Source organism: Neolamprologus multifasciatus, chromosome 11 (assembly GCF_963576455.1).
Source record: "Neolamprologus multifasciatus chromosome 11, fNeoMul1.2, whole genome shotgun sequence".
Classification (NCBI taxonomy): Eukaryota; Metazoa; Chordata; class Actinopteri; order Cichliformes; family Cichlidae; genus Neolamprologus; species Neolamprologus multifasciatus.
This window is the reverse complement of record NC_140449.1, coordinates 21,693,705-21,719,882: the sequence shown is the minus strand read 5'-3', so window position 1 is coordinate 21,719,882 and position 26,178 is coordinate 21,693,705. Positions and strand designations below refer to the sequence as shown.

Genomic DNA, 26,178 nt, shown 5'->3' with positions numbered 1-26,178 from the left:
GTTTATGTTTTCATTACCAAACTATATGAATAAGTGTAACTCATTGTTGAAGTCAGTGACTTTAATGGACCCCTGAGACCTACTGACTCTGGTGACAGACTGATGTGTAAATGGAGTGGAGATGGACACAAACTGTGAAAAATGTCTCAGCTCCTTGTGTTGACCCTTACATCTATTTTATTTATAGCCTCTAGTACATTTAACCAATAGAAGTTAATAAAAAGTGCTTTAAAAAGTGCTTTAAAATAGGCCCATTTATATTTCAGCCCCCCCCCCCCAAAAAAAAACCCCAAACCGTTTTAAAATACATGCTGAAATATATGTTTTGCTGCATTAACTACCTTATGTGAGTTATTAAAACGTGTTATTAAAACGTGTTCAGAATTTGACACACTGCCTGTCCCTACATAAGCTACATAAGCTACCTTTATGGGCTAAAAGTATCTGTTATTGGTATTTACGTGGTGGCGGATCGATACTAAAATTCACAGTTTCGTACAGAATTAAATGAGAGTCTAACCATAATCCGGCTTAAGGTTTGATTGGTGTAGTTGATAGAGAAAAACGTTGCGTGTGCTCAGCACTGCAAGGCGTTACTCTTGGAAAATTCAACCAATAACAAAACAGCAAGGTGTCACGTGACTTGGCAGGTTTCGACTAGCTGCCATTTTGTATCTCCACTGTGCGGTCAGATGAAGTTGGTCGTCAACGAACGAGGGACGAAATAAGATGAAATTTATGTTATTTTATTAATTAGGACATCTTGCAGAAGTATATTTAAGTGTGATATATTTAGTTAGGTCGTGTTGTTTGAGGTCGACCGGCTGTTCTTCTAAGCGGACCGTTGGCCCTCGCCTCGGACTTCATCTTGTTTACATTCTACAGCGGAGAAGCTAACGCTAACGCCGTTAGCCAACCTGCTAGCTTAGCTGGCAGACAACTTTCCCAGCGTTAGCTTTCTAACGCTAAACATAGCGAAATGGCGGCCAACACGACACAAGCAGCCCCTACAACTAACTGGTAGGCAACACTCTTTGAACAGATTGTGATTTTAGGCTAACTTGCTTTAATGTATGCCTGAAATAGGTATTTGTACCCTAATCTTAAATTCGTGGGAAGGATGTTAGCTTAGGCCTGGGTGTTGGCAAGTACTAGCAGGCCGTTGGAGTAGTTAGCAGAAAGGTGATTTGTTAAGATGCTTGTTTTTTAATACATTATTTGTGAACGTGTAATATTTTTGATTGAACGCCGGGGTTTGTTGCAGCTCACGTTGTTGTAGTTGTACGTTGATGTTAGCACGCGACAGTTGAAGTTTTAGGGTAGGCCTTAATTCATCAGCTGTTTTGGCTGTTAGCTGTTGCTTTAAACGTAATGATTTAATCATCTGCTTGAGATGATCTAATTAGCTGATAGATATCCGGTGTTAACAGAGGGAGGGTAGACTTGTTGTGTAAACGGGTAATGATTAAATGGTCAACATTTTGAGCACAATAGTAATCGTCAAGTAGGCCTTCAATCTATTTTCTGAAGCGAGTAGTTGTCTAAACGAATATAAATCTCATTGCAGACGGTAATTGGGCTTACTTCTGTTTTTCTGCTGATTAAATGGGTTTGATCATGTGTTCTTATCACTAGAATAGACTTCATACTTGACCTTGTGTTGATGGCAGGTCCTATGGTGCTGCTGCAGACGGCCAGGTCCATGAAAATCCCGAATGGGAGAAGGCAAGACAAGCATTAGCATCCATCAGCAAGAGTCAGACCTCTGCTAAGACTACGCAACCTAACAGGACCGCTGCAGAGGTTTGTCTTTTTGTGCAGTCTGTTTGTTACACCTGAATATACCTGTACCATATCATATAGTCCCCATTATAGCTATATAAATTTCTATATGATACAAAAATATTAGAATATTCATATTCTGATATTGCCTTAGCAATCTCATGCAGTTATATTACCTAGTGAACATCAGTGAGACAAGCTCCAGGCACGTCTTGAGAGCCTGAGCTGCATGACAGCCTCCAGTGATCTAGCACCTACAAAGCGAGCCACTTAAACATCCTCCAACAAGCTTAATATTTGCAAAATATGCAAGGATATTTTTTCTTGTGAATTTGAAAGCTACAAATGTGTTTTATTGCTTTAGACAAAAATCCCAAGTTCGAGTTCAACCAGGCTGCGAAGGAAGATGTACTAGCAGCTGGACCATACACCCATTATTTTATGGTCTTCACCTTGCAATATAAAGTGCCTTGAGGCAACTGTTGTTGTGACTTGGCGCTATATAAATGAAATTGGATTGAAATTTAAATAAATGATTTCACTTAATAAAACAATTTTATTTTTCAGTTTTAATGTTGTGCAGCTCTTGAAGAGTTACAAGGCTGTTATTTTAGTTAAACCAAAGTGTTTAATAGTTATTTTATATCTTGTTGCATGCTCAGTCATCCATGTAAAGAAAATCCAGAAAGTTGATTCTGTCGCATTTTCATGAGGACAAATGTTTTGTCACTCATCCAAGTGACTTCCTCAGTCTCGGCTGAATGCAGGTTTCCCCCACCTTATAAACAGCACATTTGCATAATGACCAAATCTAGTGCCTAACAATAGGCTGTGAATTCAGTTGGCCATTGGACAAGTACCATTCAGACTTCACATGAGTTTGTCACTTGAGACTATTATCATGTAATTTGTGGCTGTTTCAAAAACCAGAAATGTATGTTAGGATGAGTAAAGTAAAATCCATTTTAGTTTTTGTCACAGTCCTATTGATCCTCCATTGGGGGGAGGCCAAAACCTTCCATTTTTTTTCATATGCAGGACAATCCTTGTGTAAATAAAACGATTGATGAAAAGTAAGTTTAGAGTGCCAATTGAAGGGGGGGGGGGGAATTCTGTGAAGAAGAATGGGGTATTAGCATGAATACTAGCAAGGATGTCCTAGGTTTTTAGGGTTACAGTGGTGATCACTGATAATGACCTAATTATGTTGTTCACAGCAGATAAAGCACTGAAACCTACTTACTGACCTAATCAGATTTAACTGTGAGTTTATGTGTTTATGTTGTGTTTATATATAGAAATACTTTCTACACATAGCAAAAACATGAGATAAGCGATACTAGATTGTAGTTCTAGTCTGACTTATGTGTTGTTAATGATATATTAGAATATATTGTTGGCTTCTGCATTTGCAGAAGCCAACAAAAATATTATATGCAAAAATATTGCTCCCTAGAAACAGTAATGGCCACAGTATTCATCCAGTAGCACAATCCTACTTGATTAATGGTCTTATTAAAACTAGACAACATAAAGATGTCTTATGTATGATGAAGCTTTCTTGTAGTACAGACCCCAGGTATTAACCTTTTAAAGTGTCTTATCAACTGTTTTATTGATTTCACAAAGGTGAAGTTTTATGTTCACACTGCATTATAATTGCTGTCTGTGTTGGACTGTGTTTTCTCAGTTCCTGATGGTAACACTGAAGCTATTTTGCATGTGTCTGTTATTTCAGGCTGGCCAATTCCAACCAGCAGCAACTGACTCTGCTGCTATGCAGCAGCAGCAGTACTATCCGTGGTACCAGCAAACTCAGCAGCACTATCCTGGATATACATACCCCTATAACTACTACTACCCCATGGGTCCAGTAAGTAAAGATATGAGCACTGCTGCTTTCAGTTGGAGACGTTTTGTACAGTTACACTTTTTACAAAAACTGAATTTAAAGTGAGAAATATTATAAAATGTCCTTTTCTGAATTTCCAGTATGGTGGTGCTTATCCTCCAAATCAGTATGGTGTACCCCCAGGGCCTTACCCAGGAACTCCTACGTCTAATGGACAGGTACAAATCTACATTTTCTTAGTAAAGCAGAATATTTATATTTAGAAATAATTAATATGATTCATGATACTTATCTGGGATTAAGAAACCTGAAAAATAAGCACATATTCAGGCACCACTGAAGATGTAGTAGTGTTACAGGTTATATGGTTTTTTGAAGTATTGCGTTTACATGTGATACATGTGTAGCTTGCTTGTGCTTGCAAGGTTTAATTTTTGCTGTAGTGCTGAAACAGGTTTTTCTGTATTTTTACAGCCTCCCCCAGTGCCTGGAATGGAAGATCAGTCCCCCAGCTACACCTCCCCAACTCAACCTCAACCACCTCCCCCTGCTACTCCTCAACCACCCCAGAGCCCAACCACCTCAGAAAACCCCCCTCCTCCACCACCCCCTCCCATTCCCCCACCACCCAACTCCCAGTACCCCCCTCCCCCATCACAAACTTCTTACAATACCAACAACAGTATGACATACCCACCTGGAGACCCCAACCAGATGCAAGTCTACAATCATTCACAGGGAAGGCCTAACTATGGGCAAAACTTCCAGGCTCAGAATGCCTATCAGGCATCTCAGAATAATTCCCAGCAGCAACAACAGCCTGCTCAGTATGCAGCTGGACTGGGCAGAGGAGAAGCCAACAAGAACAAAAACCAGAAGCAAGGACAGCAACTCTGGCACCGCATGAAACGTAAGGTTTATTCTCTTGCTGGGAAGCTTACATTCCTAACGTTAACTTTATTGATTTATTACAGAGTTTAATGGATGTGTTGCTGCTTTTGTTTTCATTCTATCCCCCTCTTTTCATTGTATTCAAGTGCAGTGTATAGAATGCACCATATTCAAACAAGTTAAAAACTTGTTAGGCAATTAAATGCAGAAATAGAGTAGGAGAGGAAGTGTTTGTGGTGATCAGTCTACCAGTGTTCATCCAAATTCAAAAATATCTAAAAGGAATAAGTTGCTATTGCTATTATGAGAGTGAGTTTCAGTAACGATTCTATGATTTTTACATCTTGTAGAGGCACCTGGCACAACTTCTGTGAAGTTCAATATTTCCAAGAGGACCTATCAGGTATCCCCAGTTTCCAATCAGGCTTTCCCTCCAGGCGAACAGCCCTCGGGGTTGAATCCAGCACCTTCATCTCCTGCTACTGCCAGTGCTGCACCTGGAGGTCCTCAGGCACGGTGAGAAAACTGCTCTGTCTACAGTAATTCTTGATGTGGGAATGACTTGATGACTTTAAATGTAAATGCTTCTCCTCCAGACCGCAGGACTGGCCGCAAGCCATGAAGGAATATGTGCAGCGTTGCTTCACAGCTTGTGAGACCGAGGAAGACAAAGATCGTACGGAGAAGGTGCTGAAAGAAGTTCTACAGGACCGCTTAAAAGATGGCTCTGCTTACACCATTGATTGGACCCGTGAGCCACTGCCAGAGTGAGTTCAGTAGTGGGTTGTGGTTGTAACTACTTTAGGCATTGGAATTCTGCTTTTGTTTTGTTTTTGTTGTGCATTCAAACTGTATTTGCCTTTCTCTTCTCCTTTTTTAGGTTAAAGGTTAAGCAGTCTCGTTGGGAAAGCATTGCACCTCAGAGGACAACAGATACCTCAGTTGGCTGTGGTGGAAGCACAGTGGCTGGAGCTTCAAGAGGCAGAGGTATTGGACACAGATTGGGCAACTACAGGAATATCTTTTCTCAAAGGAGTCCAACTTCTAGTTCATCCGATTCCTCCTCCCGCTCACCATCACCTTCGCACAGCCGGCACAGGGACCGGAGCAACCAAAGGCACAGACGCAGGTATGGAACATTTCTCCTCCTCTCTTTGGTTATTGTAGTTTTCCTGCATGCTCCCAGCTCAAATGTTCTCCTGTTTGTTTCCTGCCAGTGATTCGGACTCACAGTCAGATAGCAGCATCTGCAGTGACCTCCGACCTCAGCTTTCAAGGCGAGGTCAGAAAGGAGGCCGTGGTCGTGGCAATGATCGGGATAGAGGGCGTGGAGGTGGTGAGAGAGGACGAGGAAGAGGTGGAAAAGGAAGAGGAAGACGGTAAATTTATAAAGTCTTGTATCGTTGTTTAGCAGAAAATTTTTTTTTTTTGTTTTGTCTTTTTTTTTTTTTTTTTTTTTTTGTCTTTTTAAGTTGCTTTATGGTGCTGATAGTTAGTATACCTTATTTTCCCCAGAAACATGGATGATTCAGCTGTTGGAAAGAAGAGGAAAGGTGGCAGTGCTGGTTTGGATTTCCACGATCCCAACAGAGAAGCTAAGAAGCAGAGCCGAGCAGCCCGTTTCCAAAAACAGCTTCGCTCAGAGCCTCTGGTTCTCTCCATCAATGCCCTGGACCTGCCTGATGGAACACAAGAGGGCCTTAGTTGGGAGGACTGCCCCATTGTGGGAACATGTCAGGACATCACAAAGCACTACCTGAGGCTCACCTGTGCCCCTGACCCCTCCACTGTGCGCCCAGTGCATGTAAGTGTTAAGCTTTTTTTTTTAATATAATCTCATTCTACTTGTGCATTTTGCTTTTAAATTCAGATACAATGTCCATTTGCATTATAAAATCATTTTGTCAAGAAAACAAGGAATTCTTTTGAAATATATTCTTGAATATGGATTTTTTTTTCTTACAATATTGAAGAAAAATCTCCCAAGGACAGAGGAAGGGGGATTGAATCTGTGCACTACATGTACATACTCCTAAATCCCTGCATCACAGGGCATCAAGATTCAGGCTTTAAATAGTTTAACTGTCATTCTAGGTGCTGAGAAAATCTTTGCAGGCTGTGAAAGCCCACTGGAAAACAAACCAGGACTATACATATGCCTGTGAGCAGATGAAGTCCATACGACAGGACCTAACGGTTGGTTGTCCTGAAATACTATTTATTTTTTCAAAGTTAATTTATGTCTTTGTTGTTTTATTCGTTCATTCATTGATTTTATTCCTCTTACCTGCACCTAGGTTCAAGGAATTCGTACTGAATTCACAGTGGAAGTGTACGAGTGTCATGCGCGGATAGCTCTAGAAAAGGTGAATCTGTTCGTCCTCAGTAATTACAGACTACTTAAAAGTAATAAAGTGGGGTTTTTTTTAAACTGGTTGAATGCTTATCTGTTTGTTTATTTATTTATTTATTTTAGGGAGACCATGAAGAGTTCAACCAGTGCCAGACCCAGCTGAAGGCCCTGTATAAGGACAATCCCTCGGAGAACATTGGAGAATTTACAGCATATAGATTGCTGTATTACATCTTTACTAAAAACTCTGGAGGTATGCTCAGATCTCTTTGGAAGTCTTCACCACTGCACTGAACATTGTGGGATTTTTTTTGTTGTTGTTTTGTTTTAACTATATTTATAAGTTTCCCTGTCTCAGTTTCTGACACTGGCCATTCATTCATCTTCCCCATGCAGATCTAACCACTGAGTTGGTGTATTTGACCCCAGCACTACGGGCAGATGATTGTGTGGCTCATGCCCTCTCACTTCGTGCAGCTTGGGCATTAGGAAACTATCACCGGTTCTTTAAGCTCTACCTGGAAGCCCCGCGTATGGCTTCATATCTCATTGACAAGTTTGTAGAGCGTGAAAGAAAGGCGGCACTTAGGGCCATGGTCAAAACGTAAGTTATGCTCCAGTAACATGCTAATTGTAAATTTTAGCTGCTTCATTGCTGACCAGTTTCCTGACCCGTTTGCCTATTTTCTCTGTCCACAGGTTCAGACCCGACTTGCCAGTGCAGTATGTGCAGTCCACCTTAGCCTTCTCTTGTTTAGACTCCTGTATGGCCTTTTTAACCGGGCTAGGAGTCACATTCACACCTTCTGATCCCCAAAAAATAGACTGCAAAACCAGCACAGCCTCTTTGGCTGCCTCCTGAGAGGGGTGGAAGGGTAGCACAGTGAAAGGAGTGGCTAAGGGACCATCATGGATCCTTACATATTCAATGCACTGCACTTCAGACACCACAGCGAGTTCAGATAAGAGCAGTGGCAGACTAACACCCATATAGAAAGATACTGGCTAGTGTATTACTCTGTCAGGCCAAAAAATGCAGATCTGTTTTTCTGACACTAAGAACTGTTCTGAAAATGCACAGAACTGCACATACTGTCACTCACATATTCTAAGTTTAGCCCATCTCATTACATTTATGATGCCACATAAGTGAGGGAACAGATTAGACCTGAGATCAAGTAGTCTTAGTGACTGAGAAGTCACAGAACCAGATCACGGTTCCTGTTCCGTTACCACCTTCAGATTTCAACGCTAACAGTGTTGTTATGTTTTTTCCTTCCCCAAGTCAGCAGCTCAAAGACCAGAAGATTCAACTTTTACCAAAAGGGAAACGGCTTTTCAAGTCATGCATCCAGCTCTTCACTGTCTGAAGTCAGACCTGCAAAATCAAGTCAAGTCTAGTTTTATTCTTACAGACTCAGAGAAGATTGAGCAATTTACCTGAAAGAAGAGGTGGTTTGTATGCCCTTCCCGCATCTAGTTTCCTCCTCAAATCTACAGCTGGCTGTTCCTCCCATTTGTCTCTACAAGGTCTGTGAAAGAAACTGAAGTCTAAAGTCCCGTTCCTGATTTAGTATTATTCATCCACTGCTCATGTTTATGAATTGGTCGATCAGCACTTAAACAAGTCTCGGATACGCATTGACTTTGTAACGGATAAGTGTTCCTCATCAAGATCAAGTTCCATGACCTGGAAGCTGAGCTTCATGTTCCAGAGTAGCCCCACGCAGAGTGCAGTTCTGCTTCCATCACCCTCAGGTAGAAGTTCCTGCCAGCACCTGGTGTCCAGCTCACCCTGACAAATGCAGCAGTGCACCTCTGTATCCTCACCAGCTGTTCCTCAGAAAAGAATGGTGACGTCACAGCTGACACCTTGGATGTAGCTGAAAGTTAGTTGGGGTTTTTTTTTTTTTTTTTTTTTTTGAGGTGGAGCATCAAAGGAAGACCTGCAGCTTCTTCAGGAAGGCTTGAAAAGTGGTTTGTATACTACACGCAAGGCTGGTAAGAGAAAGGGACTCTTCTGGAAGGAGGTGGATGACCGCACAACAGAGATGTTGCCTCAAGTTTTTGTTTGTTTTGGTTTTTTTCCCCAACTTGTTTTACATCTTGTGGGTTTATCACTTATATCAGTATTTGGCATTGTCTTGTGCAAAAGGAAAAAAATTATGGCGGTGGAATCAGAATTTTATTTTTATTTTTTAAATTATATACTTCGTAATGATTTTTGGACAGTCCACGTGTCATTAAAAAATTGAACATCCTAAAATCCCAGAAATTTTACTGCACAGATGGAAGCTGCTGTCTCTGAGTATTACAATCAAAACATGAATTTAAAGTGGTACAGACAGCAGTGAAATAAAGAAGTAGTTTGAGTCCAGGCAAGTGCTTTTATGTCCATTTTTTCCCCCCAGAAGATATGAAATTTTTAACAAAAAGTTTGAAATGGGAGCCTCAGTTTAGTATTTAAAAAAACAAAAGATAAAAACAGGCTCTCTAAGTGGCCGTGGAGTTGATTCTCTGTATTTTGTGCTTTTTAGGACCCAGTGTAATATTGATGGTATATTAACAACCCTTTAGACAATGAGTGGGAAAATTCAGTTACACTGAAAATGGCGATTGATCAGCTCCTAAGTGTGAGGAAAATAATCCATGTGTTGCTTTTCACCAGCAAAACATCTGTTCCTAATTGAGTTGTGCTGAAAACGTGTAGGTGGTCAACATTGTTCCTCTTTTTTTTTTTTTTTTTTTTTCTTCTAAATTAATATCAGTATTAACCGCTGTAGGAACATTGAGTCTGACATTGAGTATTTAATCCTGTTTTGATTGATAAGAACAGGAATGGATTCAGGCTTAATGTAAAACCTACACGTTTACTTATCAACAAAGTATACTTTGTAAATACTGTATGATAATTGATGTGATTTCTTTTTAGTACACCGTGTAGGTTTTTTTGGTTTGTTTTTGTTCACACATGGGTAAGTGTGAAGTTGGTTTTTTTTTTCTTTGATTCATAAAACTTTTGAACAAATTTGTGAATATGTTTTAAAAAAAAAGTAGAATTTGATTGTATGCAGTGATCTCAGTGTGGCTATATCGGAGAAATGTCAGTTAGCGCTGTTTCCGAGTGCAGCCTGAACACAGTCGCACAGGTTGTCAAACCCAATTTTGGCTTGATGCTCAGACTCCATTGGTCCAAAAAGGAAAAATAAGTTGTTTAAATTTTTCCCCTTAGGTTTTGTGCCACATTTTCCTGTTTTGTGCTCTCTGATTGGTTCCTGCTGGTCTCGTATATATTCAGTGACAAATCAGACCAATGTGGCTAAAACCTTGCCTCCTGACCAATCATGTCGACAAATCACGTGTGACCCTGGATTATATATATATATATATTTTTTAGATGTGTTCGTTGTTGACCTTTGATTTCAGCATATGTTTTGTAATGACAAAGATCTCAACATGTTTCCTTTCTTTCCCCCCCTCCCTTCATTTACCTTACTCCCCTATCCTCCTTACTGCCCCCCTCCCCCCTCACTCCTTAAACCCTCCTCCCACATGCCGCCAGACTTCTCGTCCTTCAGCTTGCAAGGCTGCTGCATTGCAGGAGCACACGGAGGGATAAGTGGGCGAAACTCCTCCAGATGCCTGCCGGAGAGAGTGAATTGTGAGCACTCAGTCTCTGTTTGACCCGCCTGAGTTGAAGCCATACAGCTCGTAAAACACGGGAGCATCGCATAATGAAAAGTTGAAAATGTTGAAATGCTGCTAATGGGATTTGCTGCTAGCCCTTATTTAAAATGGTTTTGTGTGCAACATCGTACCTGTTCCAGTTTTTAAAAACAAAGCTCTTGAGTCATGTTTGCCTTGTGCTGTGGGGTTCTGCGTGTCCAGATGCATTTGCATAGTTGTTTGCTGATAAGACTTTTCATATTTGGTTAGGTTGGATTTTTGTTTTTTTCAATTCCTTTCTCTCCACCGATTAGAAATGTTTTAGCTTTTGTTTGTTATACTGGCAGGCTGCTTCAGAGTTGAATTGGCATTGAATAAAATGTCTGGACATGCAGAACATAGTGACCTAAAACTCACCAACACTTTTTTTTTCTTTCTATTTTTAAGTATAAAGTTTGTAGGTTTGTGTTCACATGCTAAGCAGTGACTCTTCTGAAATGATGTGATTTTTTTTTTTTTTTTTTTTTTTAATTTAATGCAGGCTTGTCTTGTATACATCTGATGTCTCAGATTTTCAGCACTGAAACAGCCCAGGATGTTTGTCTTTACATAGAAAAATCATCCAAATAACTAATGTACACATTTTCATTTAATACCCCACCCCTCCCAATTTTTGTGTATTTTGCTCCTATGTTGGCGTATACCTCCATCAGTCTTTGTAACTGCTTTTTTGACCCTTGAAGAACTCCCATCTCCCTCTTTCCCTCCACCTTTGGTCATTTTTTTTAAACTAGTTTTTCGTAGAATCTTCTCACTTTCTCTTCTTCACCCCTCCCTGCATGATGTTTCAACCTCTCTCCTCTCCCCCGACTCTCTAACCAGTATTTCTCTTTTGTCATTCTTACCCTTTTTTTCCTCTTATGTTGGGTATGTTTGTGACTGCCGTGTGCAACTCTCACTAGTAAGTATTGTATCCTGTCTGCAGTGCTTTTAATAGTTTGTGTTGCAGCACTTTAACAACTGAAGCTGAAGGTCTATCTGCAATGCGCCCTCCCTATCCCTCATTCCCATGGCTACATAGATCTCATAGGATAAACTGCCATTTTGTAAATATTGTGTACATATCTTTTGGAAAGACATCTAATAAAAAAAAATAGTACAGAGAGCACATACTGTCTTGTGTTTTTATTGGAGTTGATTGATTGAAATCTAGCAGTTCAGTGGAGCACAGAGTTGGTTGCAAACAGTTTATTATGAAGATGTTGAATGATGGCATCTGTGATAAAGCAGATCAGCTAGCTGACTAAGCATGATGGTTTAATGTTCATTCATATGGTGATAGTTTTTTACTTTAACCAATGCAGATTAAACAGCCTTGAGAGCAGCTGGAAAGAAAAGTTAGTGTGGAAGGTTAAAGATGTAGAAAGTGCAGCAGGAAAAAAAATCATTTTGTCATGCAAACAGCAGAAGGCATATAATGGCAAAGGACAGTTCAGTTTAAAAATAGCAAGAAAGCTGGCAAACGAAAAAGACTAAACGCTAAAAGAAATACTACTAAGAAGAAAAAAGGCAGAAGCAGAGCAGCAAAACGGTACAGAAGAAATTCACACGAAACAAACATGGAGTAAAGAAGTTGCATAAAACACTGAAAAGACTTGATAAGAAAAGATTAAAATGCATTGCTGATCTCACACATGAGGTGAAACTTACAAAGGAAATGAAATAAAGGCCAATAATCTGGAAGTTTAGAGAGTGCAGAAAATAGAAAACAGGCCCAGGACGGTTTTCATACATGTAGAGCATGAATACTGGCACTGAGTGTTAGAAGGAGGAGGGAAAAATACGAGAATGATGCAACTAAACAGTAAGCAGTGAAATCACACAAAGAAAATAAAAAGGGTTTGTTTGGTTTTTTCTATAGCATTGCCGATGTAATGCCTGATGGTATCAATCCAGACTCATTCCAACTACACGTGTGATTTTCACTTTACAATGTGTGTAGGTCATGTTGCCACAGAAGAAAAACCAGAAACCCAGGGAGTGAGGAGAAGCAGAATAAATAAAGAACAGAAGAGATAGAGGAGAAAAAAGTCTGATTTATTCAGAGGTAAACATCAAACAAAGCAGAAAAGAGTGAAACAAAGGCAAGAAGAACTAACCGATACAAGAAAAGAAGTCATTTAGCAGTAATGAAGGAGAAAAGAGGGAGAAAATACAGGACAGTGACCCTCCGGTCATCAAAGCTCAAGCAAGGCAGCGAGGAGTGAAGCCAGAAAACAGAAACTACACTGTGTTAGGATTCATGAACAGAAAGGTAGGAAAGGACTCAAGAAACTGCAATCAAGGATTAAATATAACGGCTGTATGAAAAGCTAAACATGTAGATTTAGAGGTAGATTGTTAGAAATAAAAATAAGTCCAGCTGATAAACATTATTTCTGTGTTTTTAGTTGCAATATCAGTGTCGCAGCCAAATCTCTCTCTTGATGTTGAAACTCACAGACATTCACACTCACACACACACACACACACACACACACACTCAGTAGATAAATGCCAACAAAAATAAATCATTTAAAATTGTACAAAATGTTTTTTGCACAGTTTGACCCCTGAAAAAAAATCCCAAATTACTAAACACAAGAATCTCACAGTATTTTTTAACCACCTATCCATTCTTAAAAAAAAAGAAAAAGAAAAAGCAAAGCATTAAAAGGTTTCAAGCGACAGCGTCTCCTACGTATTCTCCAGCAGAGCGGATGGTAAGTGGGTCCTACAGTATTTTAACCTTCAGTCTGTTTAGTCTCCCGAGTAGAGGTTGTGATGGAGACAGGAGGTGACACCACGTGTGCCACATTTCCGAGGTTGTTTTTAAGGATTATTGTAATCTGCCCTGCAGTGTCCCAAAGTTCAACAGAGATGCCCGACGACCCCGCCCTTCACCGGGCCTCAGTAGGGGGTGAAGCGGTTGTATCCTCCTCTGTACAAACTGGCCTGTCGACAGTGGTAGGGTGAAAGGTGCAAGTTAACCACCGTGATGTATTTTTCAGATTAAGCTTTGTTTACTCTGATAGCTGCTCACCATTGTACCGACCCCATATGCTGTTGGTCCGACTGAGTGGTGATAGGCCTCTGGAGCGTAAACCCGTCCATATCTGTTTAAAAAAAAAAAAAAAAAGCAGAAGCAGAAGCAGATACATCATAATATCACGACTCCAATTAAACTGCCAATTCTTTATGATTAATGAAAGCCAACTGAAGTCAGGCATGTATGTGAATTTTTTACATTATGTGAATATTCTGCCATGATTAATGTGAGCATCCAGCACTGTAATACGTTATGTGATGGAAACCAATCAAAAGCACATTTGGTACTGAATAATATCTGAAGTATCTTACAAAAACAGTACTTTGGGTGTTATTATGATATTGTTATCCTTGGAAGAGCCACACATCCCTTTGAGGTTGTGTTTGGAAGGCCATCCGGCATAAAAATCTGCCAAAACAAACATGTGGATCTGCCCACTGTGGCGACCCCTTGTGACTAAGGGAGCAGTTGAAAGCTTCTTCTTCTACTAGCAGTTTGTGTGTTATTGGTTAATTTAAAGCTGCTTAACAAGGCCCATAAAATCCTTGAGATAAAAACAAGAACGTAATCTCAGGTGGGACCTTTGAGCTACACAGGAACAAAAAAAAAAAGAGTTTTTTTTATTTTACATACTGTGTCCACTCACAGTAAATGTTACAAGATAAATTCCTGACTGTTTGAGAAAATCCAGATCTTTACTTCCTGGCACAAAGCAGAATATTTTCAAAAGCTGTGTTTATCTTGATAAAAGTTACAAAAGCCAAGTTTGAGTTCAAAGGGTGAGCTCTGTGTAGGTAGGAAGACATTTTCATGGGAATAGCCGAAATGCTCCAAATAAGTTTTGTGTGTCTGCTCAGGTAAAAGCGGTATATACTATTAGGCACACAGCTGCTCAGTGGTACTGCTGAAGCTCAAACAGAGCATCAGAATGAGCAAGAACATTCATCTTTGTGTGCATTGTTTGTCTGTTTACCCATCACTGTAGGTCGCTGTGGCAGCAGATGCTGACTGAGCCACTCTGTATGCTGCAGGGTATCCGCCCTGCATGGGAAAGATGAAGCAACAATAAAGCAGCAGCAACTGATTGACTGATTAAAAAAGTAAAGATATGAGTAGAGTTCAGCTGCGTACATAGACTTCTGCTCCATACAGTCCATCCTGATACACAACCCTGAAAAAAAAGAATGAAACATTATCAAAATGAAAGTAATTGGATATAAAGCGGACACCGGTGCTCAGAGTCTTACCCAGGGTAGGTGGGGACAGCAGCAGGTGTGGTTGCAGTGGAGCGAATTGTGTTGTAGACAGCTCGACCCCGACCACGCAGCGCTGAACCGCGGTAGGCCAGCGTAGGAGTCGCTACAGGGTACGGAAAACTGGCGACTAAAATAAAGGAGAGGAAAAAAAGCAGCAGGAGGAGTGAAATGGCAGTGCTGATCATCTCTTCAGAGCAATATGTCAGCATGAAAGAGGGAAACGTTTAGTTACCTGTATAGAGCTCAGGTGCGTACATGGCCCCCATGACCGGGTTGATCTTCCAACCGGAAGCTGCAAAAACAAGACCTCTATTAAACACAAGCTCCAAAGATTAGTCAGGACCCAAATATTAATGAGAAGTTTCTTACTTGAGATTTCACCGTTCACGAGAGGCGTTTGGGGTTTCTTGGTAACTACTCGTGCAGTGGCATTATTAACCTGGGGATAAAATAATAAGGATAATCATGGAATCGCAGGGATAATCACAGAAACAGAAAGTTAAACCTAGAACACAAAAGCTGGGTGATTTCCACCCACGTGATCAATAAATATCACTTAGGTATAATGTCCAAGGGAAGTTACAGGGTCATAAATACATTTATAGTGAGGTGGCCATTTTTTTTCTCTCTCCCACTGCTGTCACTCATTCAGGGAGACTCTGCCTTCACTGTACAAGGCTCCCATGTCCCTGAAATTGGTGGCCGGAAGAAAAAGATCCCAATTCCATTTTTTAAATTATATTTTATTAATGTTATTTATTATTTTTAAGGATTTTTTCCCCTCTAATTATTCCTTAATTTTTCACTAGTTTAAGAGCCGTTTTATAGTTTCCCCTCGCCATTATATGTTGTATGGGGGAAATAAAGAAAAGTACTTCAGTTTACCATGTATTATATTTTTGTGCCTGAACATATTTTTATGTTTTATTGAGTATATTATATTGGGTAAAACAAAACTGCACGTTTGTTTTCTAGTTTTAAAAAAGAAATGGGGAAATCTCGCTTTACCTCGATCTTCCTCCCTTCCACGATTGTCCCGTTCAGCTTTTCTCTCGCTCTGTCAGCCTCGGTAGCATTCTCGAAAGTGACGAATCCAAAGCCCTGTGTGTTTGCATGGTTATATGTTTACTGATGAATGATTCCCACGTTGGTTTAAATGCACTGATCATATTTCTGAGCTGCTCACCTTTGACCCCCTCTCATTGAAGATAATCTCTACATCGAGGATCTTGCCAAATTGCTGAAAGTGTCAGAGCAATTTTTACAGAGTGGAAATTGTTGGATTCAATATGAAAACATGGGCTCTGTGTATGTGTGAAGCTCAGAAACGAGGTGACTGTCATACCCCAAACATCTGGCGGAGGTCTGGGTCTCTAAAGCGAAAGGGGATGTTCGAGACGTGGAGGCGTTTCGGTTGGGTTTTACCTGACCCCTCTTCCTCGCTACCGCTTCCTGCCCCGCCCCCCGATGACACGGACACACTGAGAGACTGGGGGTCAGAGGTCACAGGGACCAAAGAGTCCTCCTGACAGTGAGAAAGCACGAAACAGGACAAGGAGGCAGAGGAAGAGGAGGAGGCAAGCAAGTGGATAGAGGAAGAATGGACGGGAAGAACAAAAAAAGATGGAAAACAAAAGATGGAGAGGGTGTGAATGAGGTGGGACAGATGTGAAGAAAAATTGGGAGAGGGCATCAGTAGAAAAGCAAAGAAGGAAAAGAGAAAAACAAACAAACAACAAAGTAAATTCAACAAATTCAACATGTTCCAGAGAATTTCATGTTCAGGTAAAAACTCCAGTTGCGTAAGCATCACATGGCATTAAAGCTCAAAGATCACTTTCATGAGATCAAGTGAACCAAACCAAGTTCAACCAGCATTCAGCAACCAGTGAACCTTCTCAAGCAAATGTAAGGAGGCGTGGAAGGGGCTCCAGTTTAGTGAGGCGTCGTTGAATACATGCCTGTAGGAGATTAGGACAGTGACGCTAACAATAAATGCCACATGTGTGGTATTAAAACTGCTCATTCCAGCCGTCGTGAAGAGTGAGAAGTTGTTTTAAGCTGTTTTCAGACTCTAACTCAAAGTTTCCCACAGTGGCTCTAACAACTACTTGTTTTACCTTAGCATTAAAGACATACCTGTGCTAGATTAACTTATATAAACTGCCCCATGCAGAAAAATTCAAGAACTAATGTGCCAAAACCAAAACATTCACTATCCCACAATGCACCACGATGCTAGTGTGTGTGCATGTATGTGCATATATATATATGTGTGTGCAGGTGTGTTGGCCAACCAGCATTGTTCAACCGTTGCAAGAAAAGTGGTTAAAATATATAGATTTGAAAGAAAATCTGCAAAAAGGGCAACAAACTAAAACCAGTGAGCTTCAGCAGCAAGAAACAAAAGGAAGAGGAGGAGCAGGGAGCACAAAAATTAACGTGAAAAAGAAAAATTACTGGGAGATGTGCTACTCTAATGGAAATAAGATTACACTCCCAAGCCCTGAGTATTAGCAGTCTAGTACCACGAGGCAGATAAGGAGTGAAAAAGGCTTCAGTAAACAAGGCAAAGAAGGTGCACAGAAAGTTTAAAACTGAAGGGTCAGTCTGGGGTGGGGGGTCACGGTGCTGCTTTTTTGCCAAAGGTTAAAGGTCGTTCGTCAGGGGGCATCATTAATAAGAAGGAGACAGACAGAGAGAGGTACAGAAACACATTCATACAGACATATAAATGCACACAGGCTACTAGTGGAGTACACTACACTGGCTCGATGTGGCTTCAACTGTAGACAGCAGACCCACACACGCACACACACACACGCACATACAGGCCAGAGTGGAGGGGGGGTACAGGGGGACAGAGGGTTGAGTTGGGTGGTGGTGTCATTGTCACGATGCAGGATTGAGTTCTGGACCTGAGCGATATTTCAGACGGGGGAAAGGGGGGGGAATCATCTGGTCAGCCTCACCCCGCCCCCCCCTTTTTGACCCCCTCCCTCCGTGGCGACGTCTCAACTTTCCCCGAAAATCATCACGGACCCGAGTATGTCTGGGACTCTAGTGATAAAATATATAAACGGGGCCATAAAACACCATTTATGAGAGGAGGAAGGGAGAAGCAGGACACAGAGCTGACCTGCCACACAGATCAGACGGCTCTGCGTGTGTCAGAGTAGATGTTTCCATGTCTGAAGGAGACTTCTGCACTGCAAAAACAAAACAGTCACACACATCTCTGACCACATAACTCATGTCTTCATGAATAAGAAAAAAAAATCTGTTAATCCGTTAAGAATATTTAAACCTGTTCCGAGGCAAAATCATATCTTCAAGTAACCACTTCTGCAAGGACCCAAAAGGTTGGTTCTGTTCATCTGGATGAACCGTTTTCAGTGGGAGAAACGTTTCATCACTCATCCGACTTCTTTAGTCTCAGTTGACTGCAGGTTTCCCCAACCTTATAAACAGTACATTTGTATAATGACTGAAACTAGCACCACTGAATAAACAGTGGGCTGTGATGTCAGTTCCTTGAGCATTAATATGCAAATTGTCATTGATCAACAACCACTGATCAAGGACGAATGATCAATGGTCATGAGTACCATTCACAGAGTTGGGGAATGTCTGCAATCACAGCCTGATGAATCAAACACTGATGCACTAAAAAAATAAAATATTTTTTATATTTTGTCAGGATGTTCACTAAACACTCCAGTTTTTAGAAAATAGAGTTTTAAGGGTAGTCAAAGGAGCTTGCAAAGAAAAGCGTCTGGACTTGCTCAAATGGCAGAGAGTCCCAGATTTAAACCCAGTGGGAGTTTTCCCCCAAAGAGGGACAAAAGGACCCCCTGATGATCCTCTAATCACATGAGCCAAGGTGTGAAAACGGGTGTGGGTCCCAATCAGCCAGGGTTTCGGGTGAGCTCATTGTGAAACCTGCCCCACCCTATCATGTGATTTCCTGAGGTCAGATGGCCCAGGATGTGAGTGGGCGTTCATGCGTCTGGGGAGGGAACTCAAAACTGGATTATAGATGGCAGAGAGTTGGTGTCGTAAACCACCGCCTCTATTCAAAGATGGTCGCTCACAGTGGACATAGATGGCTTCTAATTTTAAGGGTAATATTTATTTCAGGCTTTACACGGTTAAGATAAGTTTTTTTCAAAATAAAAAAATAAATACATTTTTTCAATTACAGACCTGGGAAGTGACAACAGGTCTCTGCAGGCAGTGTGAGTCAAAATATTACATTATTTAAAAACAACAAACTTTCTCTTGTGTGTGTTGCTGTTTTTTTAATCAATTCAGTGAGAGTGACATGGTAAATTTTGCTTTTAAACTGTAAAGCCTGGTTCTGCTGGTTGTCTCTTCCTGCTAAAAAGGTTTTTTCCCTCTCATATTGCAGGGTATTTAGCTTACAGTATTAAGGCCCTTGACGCAACTGTTACTGTGAATTTGTTATTGTAAATGAGCTTGAAATTGAATTCAAATTGCTAATTAGGAATAATGCAAGTAGCCTACAGCTTACTGGTGGTCATTATTCTGCAAGTAGGCTAACTTGTGCTCACGAGAAAAACATCACCTAACGAGACTTGGGGTCTTTCCTCTAATCAGTATGTCCTCTAAAAACCCCGAAGATTAGTAGCCTGTGAATTGTAACAACAATTCCTCATTGTTTTATCAAGTTATTTCATTCAAAATCAAGAGGAAACATCAGGCAGCTCATAAAGACTGAGGCCAGTGTGGCCTGTTTGTGCATTATTGTGTTCTCTGTTATTGTAGGGTCTTTATCTTACAATACAAATGGAAATTAAAGACGCTCCCACAGTGCACCAATGCTGAAGTGGTGCAGGCCACACGCAGAAAGAGATCAGCAGCAACCAGAGACCATAGGGTGTCAGTGAAATTCATCAATGTGGGGTAAAGGACACTGCTGCCACACCACCGGCAAGATTACACCGAAACATTTGAGGTAATAAACAAGAGGGTTATCTACGCAACCAGCCAGGAACAGCTGCAGAGCAATGACTTTAGATTCAACTGAGGCTAAAATTATAATGCAGGTTTCTTCCCTTGATTTAATAAAAGATTCATTTGGTTTTTAAAAAGAATATGTAAAGAAAATTTGATGGTAAACAGGTTGAAATAATCTTATCGCAGTAGCAGAATGAAGACACAAATTATCTATTAATAATTCTCTTTAGTTTCAAAAACCATTTGTTGATACATTTTTAAAGATGTAATCATTGTTTATCCTGTACCAGAAATGATTTCATCAGACAAATCACAAAAGCCTGACATGGACTTTATAAACATCCTTCAGATAGCTTAAACTGTAAAGTGTACGTATCAGCACAAAGTTCGAGCGGCGATCTGGAAAGGTGATCACTTTTATTGACACTTAAATGAGACCTGGGGAAGGGAGAAAGAAAAGTGGGCATTTATTTTCATCAATAAATCCCTTATCAGCTGCCTCGACATTTTGCTCCACAGAGGGTGACAGGCATTTCCATACAAGGACACCGCGGTGGACATGGGGCTCTAAATATAGAAGGAAACCCTATCTGGGCCTGTTGCTCTGCAGAACATGTGAAAGTGCTACCTGTCGACTTACTGACGATCATGTTTTATTGGCCTGGAACATCAACATTTGTCGCAGACCGCTCTTACCGTGTTGCCAGATGTCAGAGAGTCGCCCCCATCGTGCTGAGGGCCCTGATAGACTCTGAGCTGGGGATGTTCCTGGTACTCTGAGCTCGGATGTGCAGAGCTAAAGTCGAGAGTTGGCAGTCTGCTGGCGGACGTTGGGGGACCTTGACCTGGTGGGGGGTAAGAGGGAGGCGGGGCATAGACCTGAGGCAGGGCAGGGTCTGCGCTGCCTGGGGCAGCCTCCTGAGTGGGGGCCCCCTGAGGAAAAGAGGAAGAGGGAGACGAATGAGCCACTCATGCCAGAATATGACCGCGTAGATGTAAACAAACGAAACACAAGATGCTGTTGTTGATCTTCTGTTTTTACAATAAAACAAACTGCATAAACACGCTGCAGTGACACTGTGATCTTTAATGAAGATGACAGATACACAAATACCACAATAAATGATTGTTCCACCCAATTTTACACATTAGTTTAACTGTCAAAAGGAGTAAAATGCTGTGAAATCTCTTAAATAATCTGATAATAATAATCATAGCAAAAGATGTTTTTAATAGTAATAGTAAGACAAAATACAAAGTTAAATAAGCTTGCTGGTAGGTTGCGGTGTTTGGAAGATGTCACTAAATTACCTTATATATTTACTTTTTTAAAAAATAACTGTCTTTTGTGAGTTTGTTTTTTGTGTGTGGTAATAAAGAAATAGTAAATTATCCTTGAAAAATACATCTGATGACCAGTCCTAAACTCTACATTTCTTTTTGCTTATCCAAAGCAACATCCAAGTATAGATATAATTTAAAACATCTCTAATATTAAGACATTTCTCACAATTGTAATAACTGATTCATTCTTAATGCCAAACGTGGAGCTCATTGTTAAATTGAACTCTTTCTCTTTTTTCCCATTACAAATGACAGATTTGGCACTTGAAAACAATATTTATGTCCAAAATGTTGACTTTATGTAGTACAATGTCATGTAAAATCAGTAAAATTATTGGAATCTCATCAGATTCAACAGCCACAGGTATGTTTTAAGTCTCATAGACTTTAGAATCTCTAATATCCATTTTAATTAAACAACAAGCAGAGCAGACAAAAAGCACAGCTGTTTACTTAAAAACTTTTTTTTTTTAAAAAAGCGTAACAAATGTTTGTCAGGAGCACATTTCTACTAAATATAGGGACCGATAGTATGAAACAGACCTTCTAACCCGCTGCTTCATAAAACTACCTTTAATGAGAAAAACAAGATTAAACAGGAAAACAGGACCTCCTCCAAACCAAGTGTAAGCAGTGGTTTGGAGGAAACTCCTGCGCAGTTTCCATTCGAGTGAGGTAAAAAGCAGAGAAATAAAAGCGGTCTTACCCCCTTACTGCATTCCTCGATCTCTGATGCATTGTCTAACAACTGCCGCATGTTTTAATGCCAGCTGACCACCCGCCCACCACACCATAAGTTCTACCCATCCACCAATCACATCAAATGATTGCTAGATGAAAAGTGACCGGGGGTGGGGGGTGGCTGTGGGTGGGGGAGGTGTTCCACACCAGCTGTGGACATCTGTAACTGTCAGTCACCTTGTTGCTCCCACAAAGAGCCCAGAGGGCCCCTCTAACCTACTCATGAACACAGAAAGCGTACGGAGCTTCCCCCCCAGGATTAAGTATTTATGAATGTGTGTGCACCTGCTGAGGGTGCATCGCGCTAAATGTCGCCTCCGAGAATATCGGGCCTGACAGACACGGTTTTATTACCTCAGAGACATTTTCATGAACATCTACTCCTCTTTGTGTTGTGTGGAGTGGCTCAGTTGCCTTTTAAGAAACAGAGGACTTTACAAGCACAATAATGACATCAATGTTTGGGTTGGATGCGAGTGAAGTGCTTCGCTGATCTTACTACATCATGACCACACAACAGAAAAAACAACAAAGTGAACACATTTACCCAGCTGTCAGACTACAGCATACTTATACTGCTTACACTTGAATTTCTGATGTTGAGCTTGTTTTATACTATAAACCTACCGCCGCCTCGTTTTGGACCCAACCATGCTTCAGGAAGGCCGAGATGCATCAGTGATTCAGTAGTGTTAAAGATCCCACCACATCAACATGACAGTCTGCACTCCCTGACAACGTCTGGCAGGAGATATGAGTCCACGTGTCACACACCAAGAGACTAAGAAACACAGTCTGTGCAGCCTCACCTCTTCACACTGACTGTCTACGTATATGTTGTATATATGCCGCCTTCTGTACTGTTATATATGTATTTAAACTTTCTGATTTATTGCTTTATATCTTGTGTTAGGACTTCCAGCTGAAGCATTTAACACAATAGTTCTTGTATAAACAGATGAAATATCTGTGACGGGCCTTCTCAGACTTTCAGGAGACAGGGAGTTCTTAGAGGAGGGAAAGTTTTCCAAGGACCTCATTGCAACAGTAACACTGAGTGGCAGATTCTTACTATTGGAGCTGTTCGTCCTCTAAACTTTTCCATCTTAATACTTCAGACACATGTGACATGATATGTTTCAACCACATGAAAGTTTGTGCTGATCATGAAGATAATGTAAAGAGCCCGTATGTTCATTCTGATGGTGGACAGTCCTCATTTAAAGATGTACAATAACGCTGCAGCACAATGTTCAGATGAAATTATTTTGTCTTGGCTTCCGGATACAACTTCACAAATCTAAGAACATTTATTCTGGAAGACAATCCTGGAAAATACTCACATTTGTGAGGATTCCCCCACAGTAACTGGGAATATTTCTATTAGAGCACTGATACTTTCACTTAATCACCGGATCAGAGGATACTCTGAGTTGTCTCACAAGCAAAATACCACAAGTGTGTCAGCTGCCTTCAGGATTTAAAGGAGTCATGATTAAAAAAAACCTCTATCCCACGCCAGCTCATAATGGCTGGCATAGCTCTGCTGGCTGTTGTACTGAGAGGTGTGAAACATTCAGATTTGTTGACGCAAGATTTGAGATGAAGGAGAAACTGGTTGTATAAGCAAGGAAATGGTTGTCAGTCAGAGTCTTGTTGGCTTGGAGGATTTCATTTGACCATTCTCTGTTGGTTTGGAGGAGGATATTTAATAAAGTGTGCACTCTCAACAAACCAGATTTGACATTAAAGCAGGCTTCACCCTGATGACCGCTGAATGAGGAAAAGTTGATGGAGATGATTAATCTGCAGCTCTTACTCGTTATTCAAGAGAAATATTTACGTTTGAACCAGAGCTGAGAGATAGTGAATGAGGCGCCGTCCAACTCTGAGGCCGTTCTTAACTTTCGCACTGGAGCTGGAACATGTTTCCAAATATGTCGACACAACTTGCACCTGCACTCTGTCCTACTTATCAGAAGAAATGACCTGACCTGCTCTGATCCTCCTCCGAGATATAAAAGCGATGTTGAGCGAAGAAAATGCATCTGTTAGATATCACTGTCAACTCTCCCCCCACCTTACAGACTAACTAACTAACCAGCCACTGTGTCTGATTCAGCACCACAGTCTCAACCCGAGACTCCTCACGGGCTTGTTTTTTATTATCATTTGCCATTTGTTCCCCCTCTCTCGCTCGTCTCCTTCCTCAGCTGCTTGCTTGCGGTCAGAGGTTGACGGCTCGGAGCCAGGTGCTTGCTGGGACAGCTGCCACGGGATTTACACAAGACGAAGCTGACTGCAGATGTGGCCTTTTGGTGCTGGCCGAGTTACAAATGTTAGCAACATGTAGCTTATTAAAGTGTAACACAATATTCGTTTTTTTCATCTATCCATCTGCTCATTCTGCACATCCTCCTATTGAGAGACACGACAGGCTTTTTGTTTATATTGCTGATAAAAAAAAGAAGAAAAGATTGCTGATAATGAGGAGAGAGGAGTTTTACAAGCTGCCAAATGTTGTGTTAAAACAGATGCTCCACATCAGTCATAAAGGAATTTCCCCAGCACTTGGAAATATGACATTTTTAAAAAGGGAACAATTGCTGGATTGAAGTGAAGGATTAGAGCATTCCGGTACGCTGTATACTGTGTATATCGTTGTACTGACAATAAAGTTCTTGAATCTTGGAAGATCTAGCCGGGGCTTCGGACTATTTACTTCAGTGCCAGTCACCTTCAAATAACAATTCTTTCTGCATCCGTTTTCCATAAACAGCTCTCTGAATCTTATGAAATAAGTCAAGGTTACCCCGGAGGAGCCTAATATTCAACATTTAAATGCACAACAGGCTGGTTTCACACATTTATCTTAAGCACAGCTCACTGCAGGACACAAGACAGGTGACAGACCCTCTTCCTGTGATTATCTGCTCAAGAGAGGAGGGCTAAAAATACAGCTGGTGTGAAGCACAGAGACAAGGTAGAGAGATACTAAATGAGCTGTGGCATTAGTGGCATGTCAGGGACACTTGCTGGTGGACTAAAGATAACCACTAATATGTCCTTACTAGTGAATAAATAAGACATTTCAAAACTAGCACACTTCACACAGATCCTGTTGCATATTAAGCAACGCATCGATAGACTGAATTAGATTAAACTGTGACTTAGGGCCTTTTGGCTTCTTCTGCTCACTGGAAAATGTTTTAAGTTTTACAAAATACAGGCATTTTGTCTGGTAATAGGAATAAGATCTTTTTAGTTTAATCATTAAGCAAAATCATACAAACGTGCTGATTTAAATGTCCAATTATTTGATTATATTTCTTAATGTGAGTATTTGGGTAAATAAAAGAATAAATATAAAAACCAGAGCTCTAGAAATGCAAAATAACTGACACTGAGATTAAGAATTGTAATAATAAATAATATTATTTTGTTGCATAAAGTTATAGTTCCCCAGTAGATGCTTTCCGGGCTGTATTTATGTGATAATGTCTGCCCACAGAGTAAATCAAGAGGTTTACCTGAACTATGCTGGGGTAGCATGTGGTTGCCTGTGGGTAGACGGGGAGTCCATAAGGCTGGAGGATCACAGTGGGTGAGGAGAGCATAGCCCAAAAACCACACACGAGGAGATGAGGAACGGAGGAAAATGGGAGGAAAAGGAAAAGGAGAGCAAGGGGAAAGGAAGGGTTGATGTACACACAGAAGAGCAGGCGATCAGGCTGGAAATTTTTTTAAAAAAGGGAGGAAAAATCCCAAATGAAGGAAACAGAAACTCCAAGAAAGTGAGGAAGGTGGGAAAAAAGACCACGCTTAAGACTTTTGCTTCACCTCGAAAATGAAGTCAAGCAAGAAAACACAAGGGAAACCCCCAAAACACCCGGAAAAGATGGGATTTAGAGCAGTGAAAGAGAAAGCCAGTGAGCTTCTGTGTGTCCATCAGTTGATCATGCAGCCTGACAGACAGAAACACATGGTCAGGGTCCCATTTCAGAGTTATATAAATAGTCACCCATGTCCTTCTCTCTGAGTTTACCACCTTACCTCCCTCACTCTCACTTTGTAAGAGGAGATCTGTGACCACTCAGTCAAACCTCTGTGCAGAGTGAAAGAAGCAGGCCTTTTCCGCCTCTCTGTGCACAATGAAGCTGTGTGTTACACCATCTATGTAATGACATGAGGCCTGCTCGTGATTCAAGCGCATAAACAAACTTCA

At 40.9% G+C, this 26,178-nt stretch overlaps 2 protein-coding genes across 4 annotated transcripts; one reads left to right on the top strand and one right to left on the bottom strand.

Annotated features, from left to right (window-relative positions):
* Positions 1–651: 651 nt before the first annotated feature.
* Positions 652–9,643, top strand: leng8 (leukocyte receptor cluster (LRC) member 8). The gene is made up of 15 exons (XM_085177467.1): positions 652–1,020; positions 1,671–1,803; positions 3,521–3,655; positions 3,775–3,852; positions 4,109–4,544; positions 4,876–5,041; positions 5,122–5,292; positions 5,406–5,654; positions 5,743–5,904; positions 6,041–6,329; positions 6,620–6,721; positions 6,823–6,891; positions 7,002–7,131; positions 7,275–7,482; positions 7,578–9,643. The coding sequence occupies exons 1-15, from the start codon at positions 980–982 to the stop codon at positions 7,738–7,740; spliced, it is 2,532 nt and encodes an 843-aa protein (XP_085033593.1). The 5' UTR covers positions 652–979; the 3' UTR covers positions 7,741–9,643.
* A 2,977-nt stretch (positions 9,644–12,620) lies between these two features.
* Positions 12,621–26,156, bottom strand: rbfox1l (RNA binding fox-1 homolog 1, like). Of its 3 annotated transcripts, none has more exons than XM_085177469.1 (12): positions 25,484–26,156; positions 20,565–20,801; positions 16,234–16,413; positions 16,075–16,128; positions 15,897–15,989; positions 15,258–15,327; positions 15,121–15,183; positions 14,880–15,015; positions 14,764–14,803; positions 14,606–14,673; positions 13,627–13,699; positions 12,621–13,538 (listed from the first exon to the last, which is right to left on the bottom strand). In XM_085177469.1, exons 1-12 carry the CDS (start codon positions 25,568–25,570, stop codon positions 13,494–13,496), a joined length of 1,146 nt encoding a protein of 381 aa, XP_085033595.1. In that variant the 5' UTR covers positions 25,571–26,156; the 3' UTR covers positions 12,621–13,493. The 3 variants fall into 3 exon arrangements, with proteins under 3 accessions (XP_085033595.1, XP_085033596.1, XP_085033597.1); XM_085177470.1 differs by having other exon boundaries at positions 15,121–15,180; XM_085177471.1 differs by lacking the exon at positions 25,484–26,156 and adding an exon at positions 21,919–25,255.
* Positions 26,157–26,178: the final 22 nt, after the last annotated feature.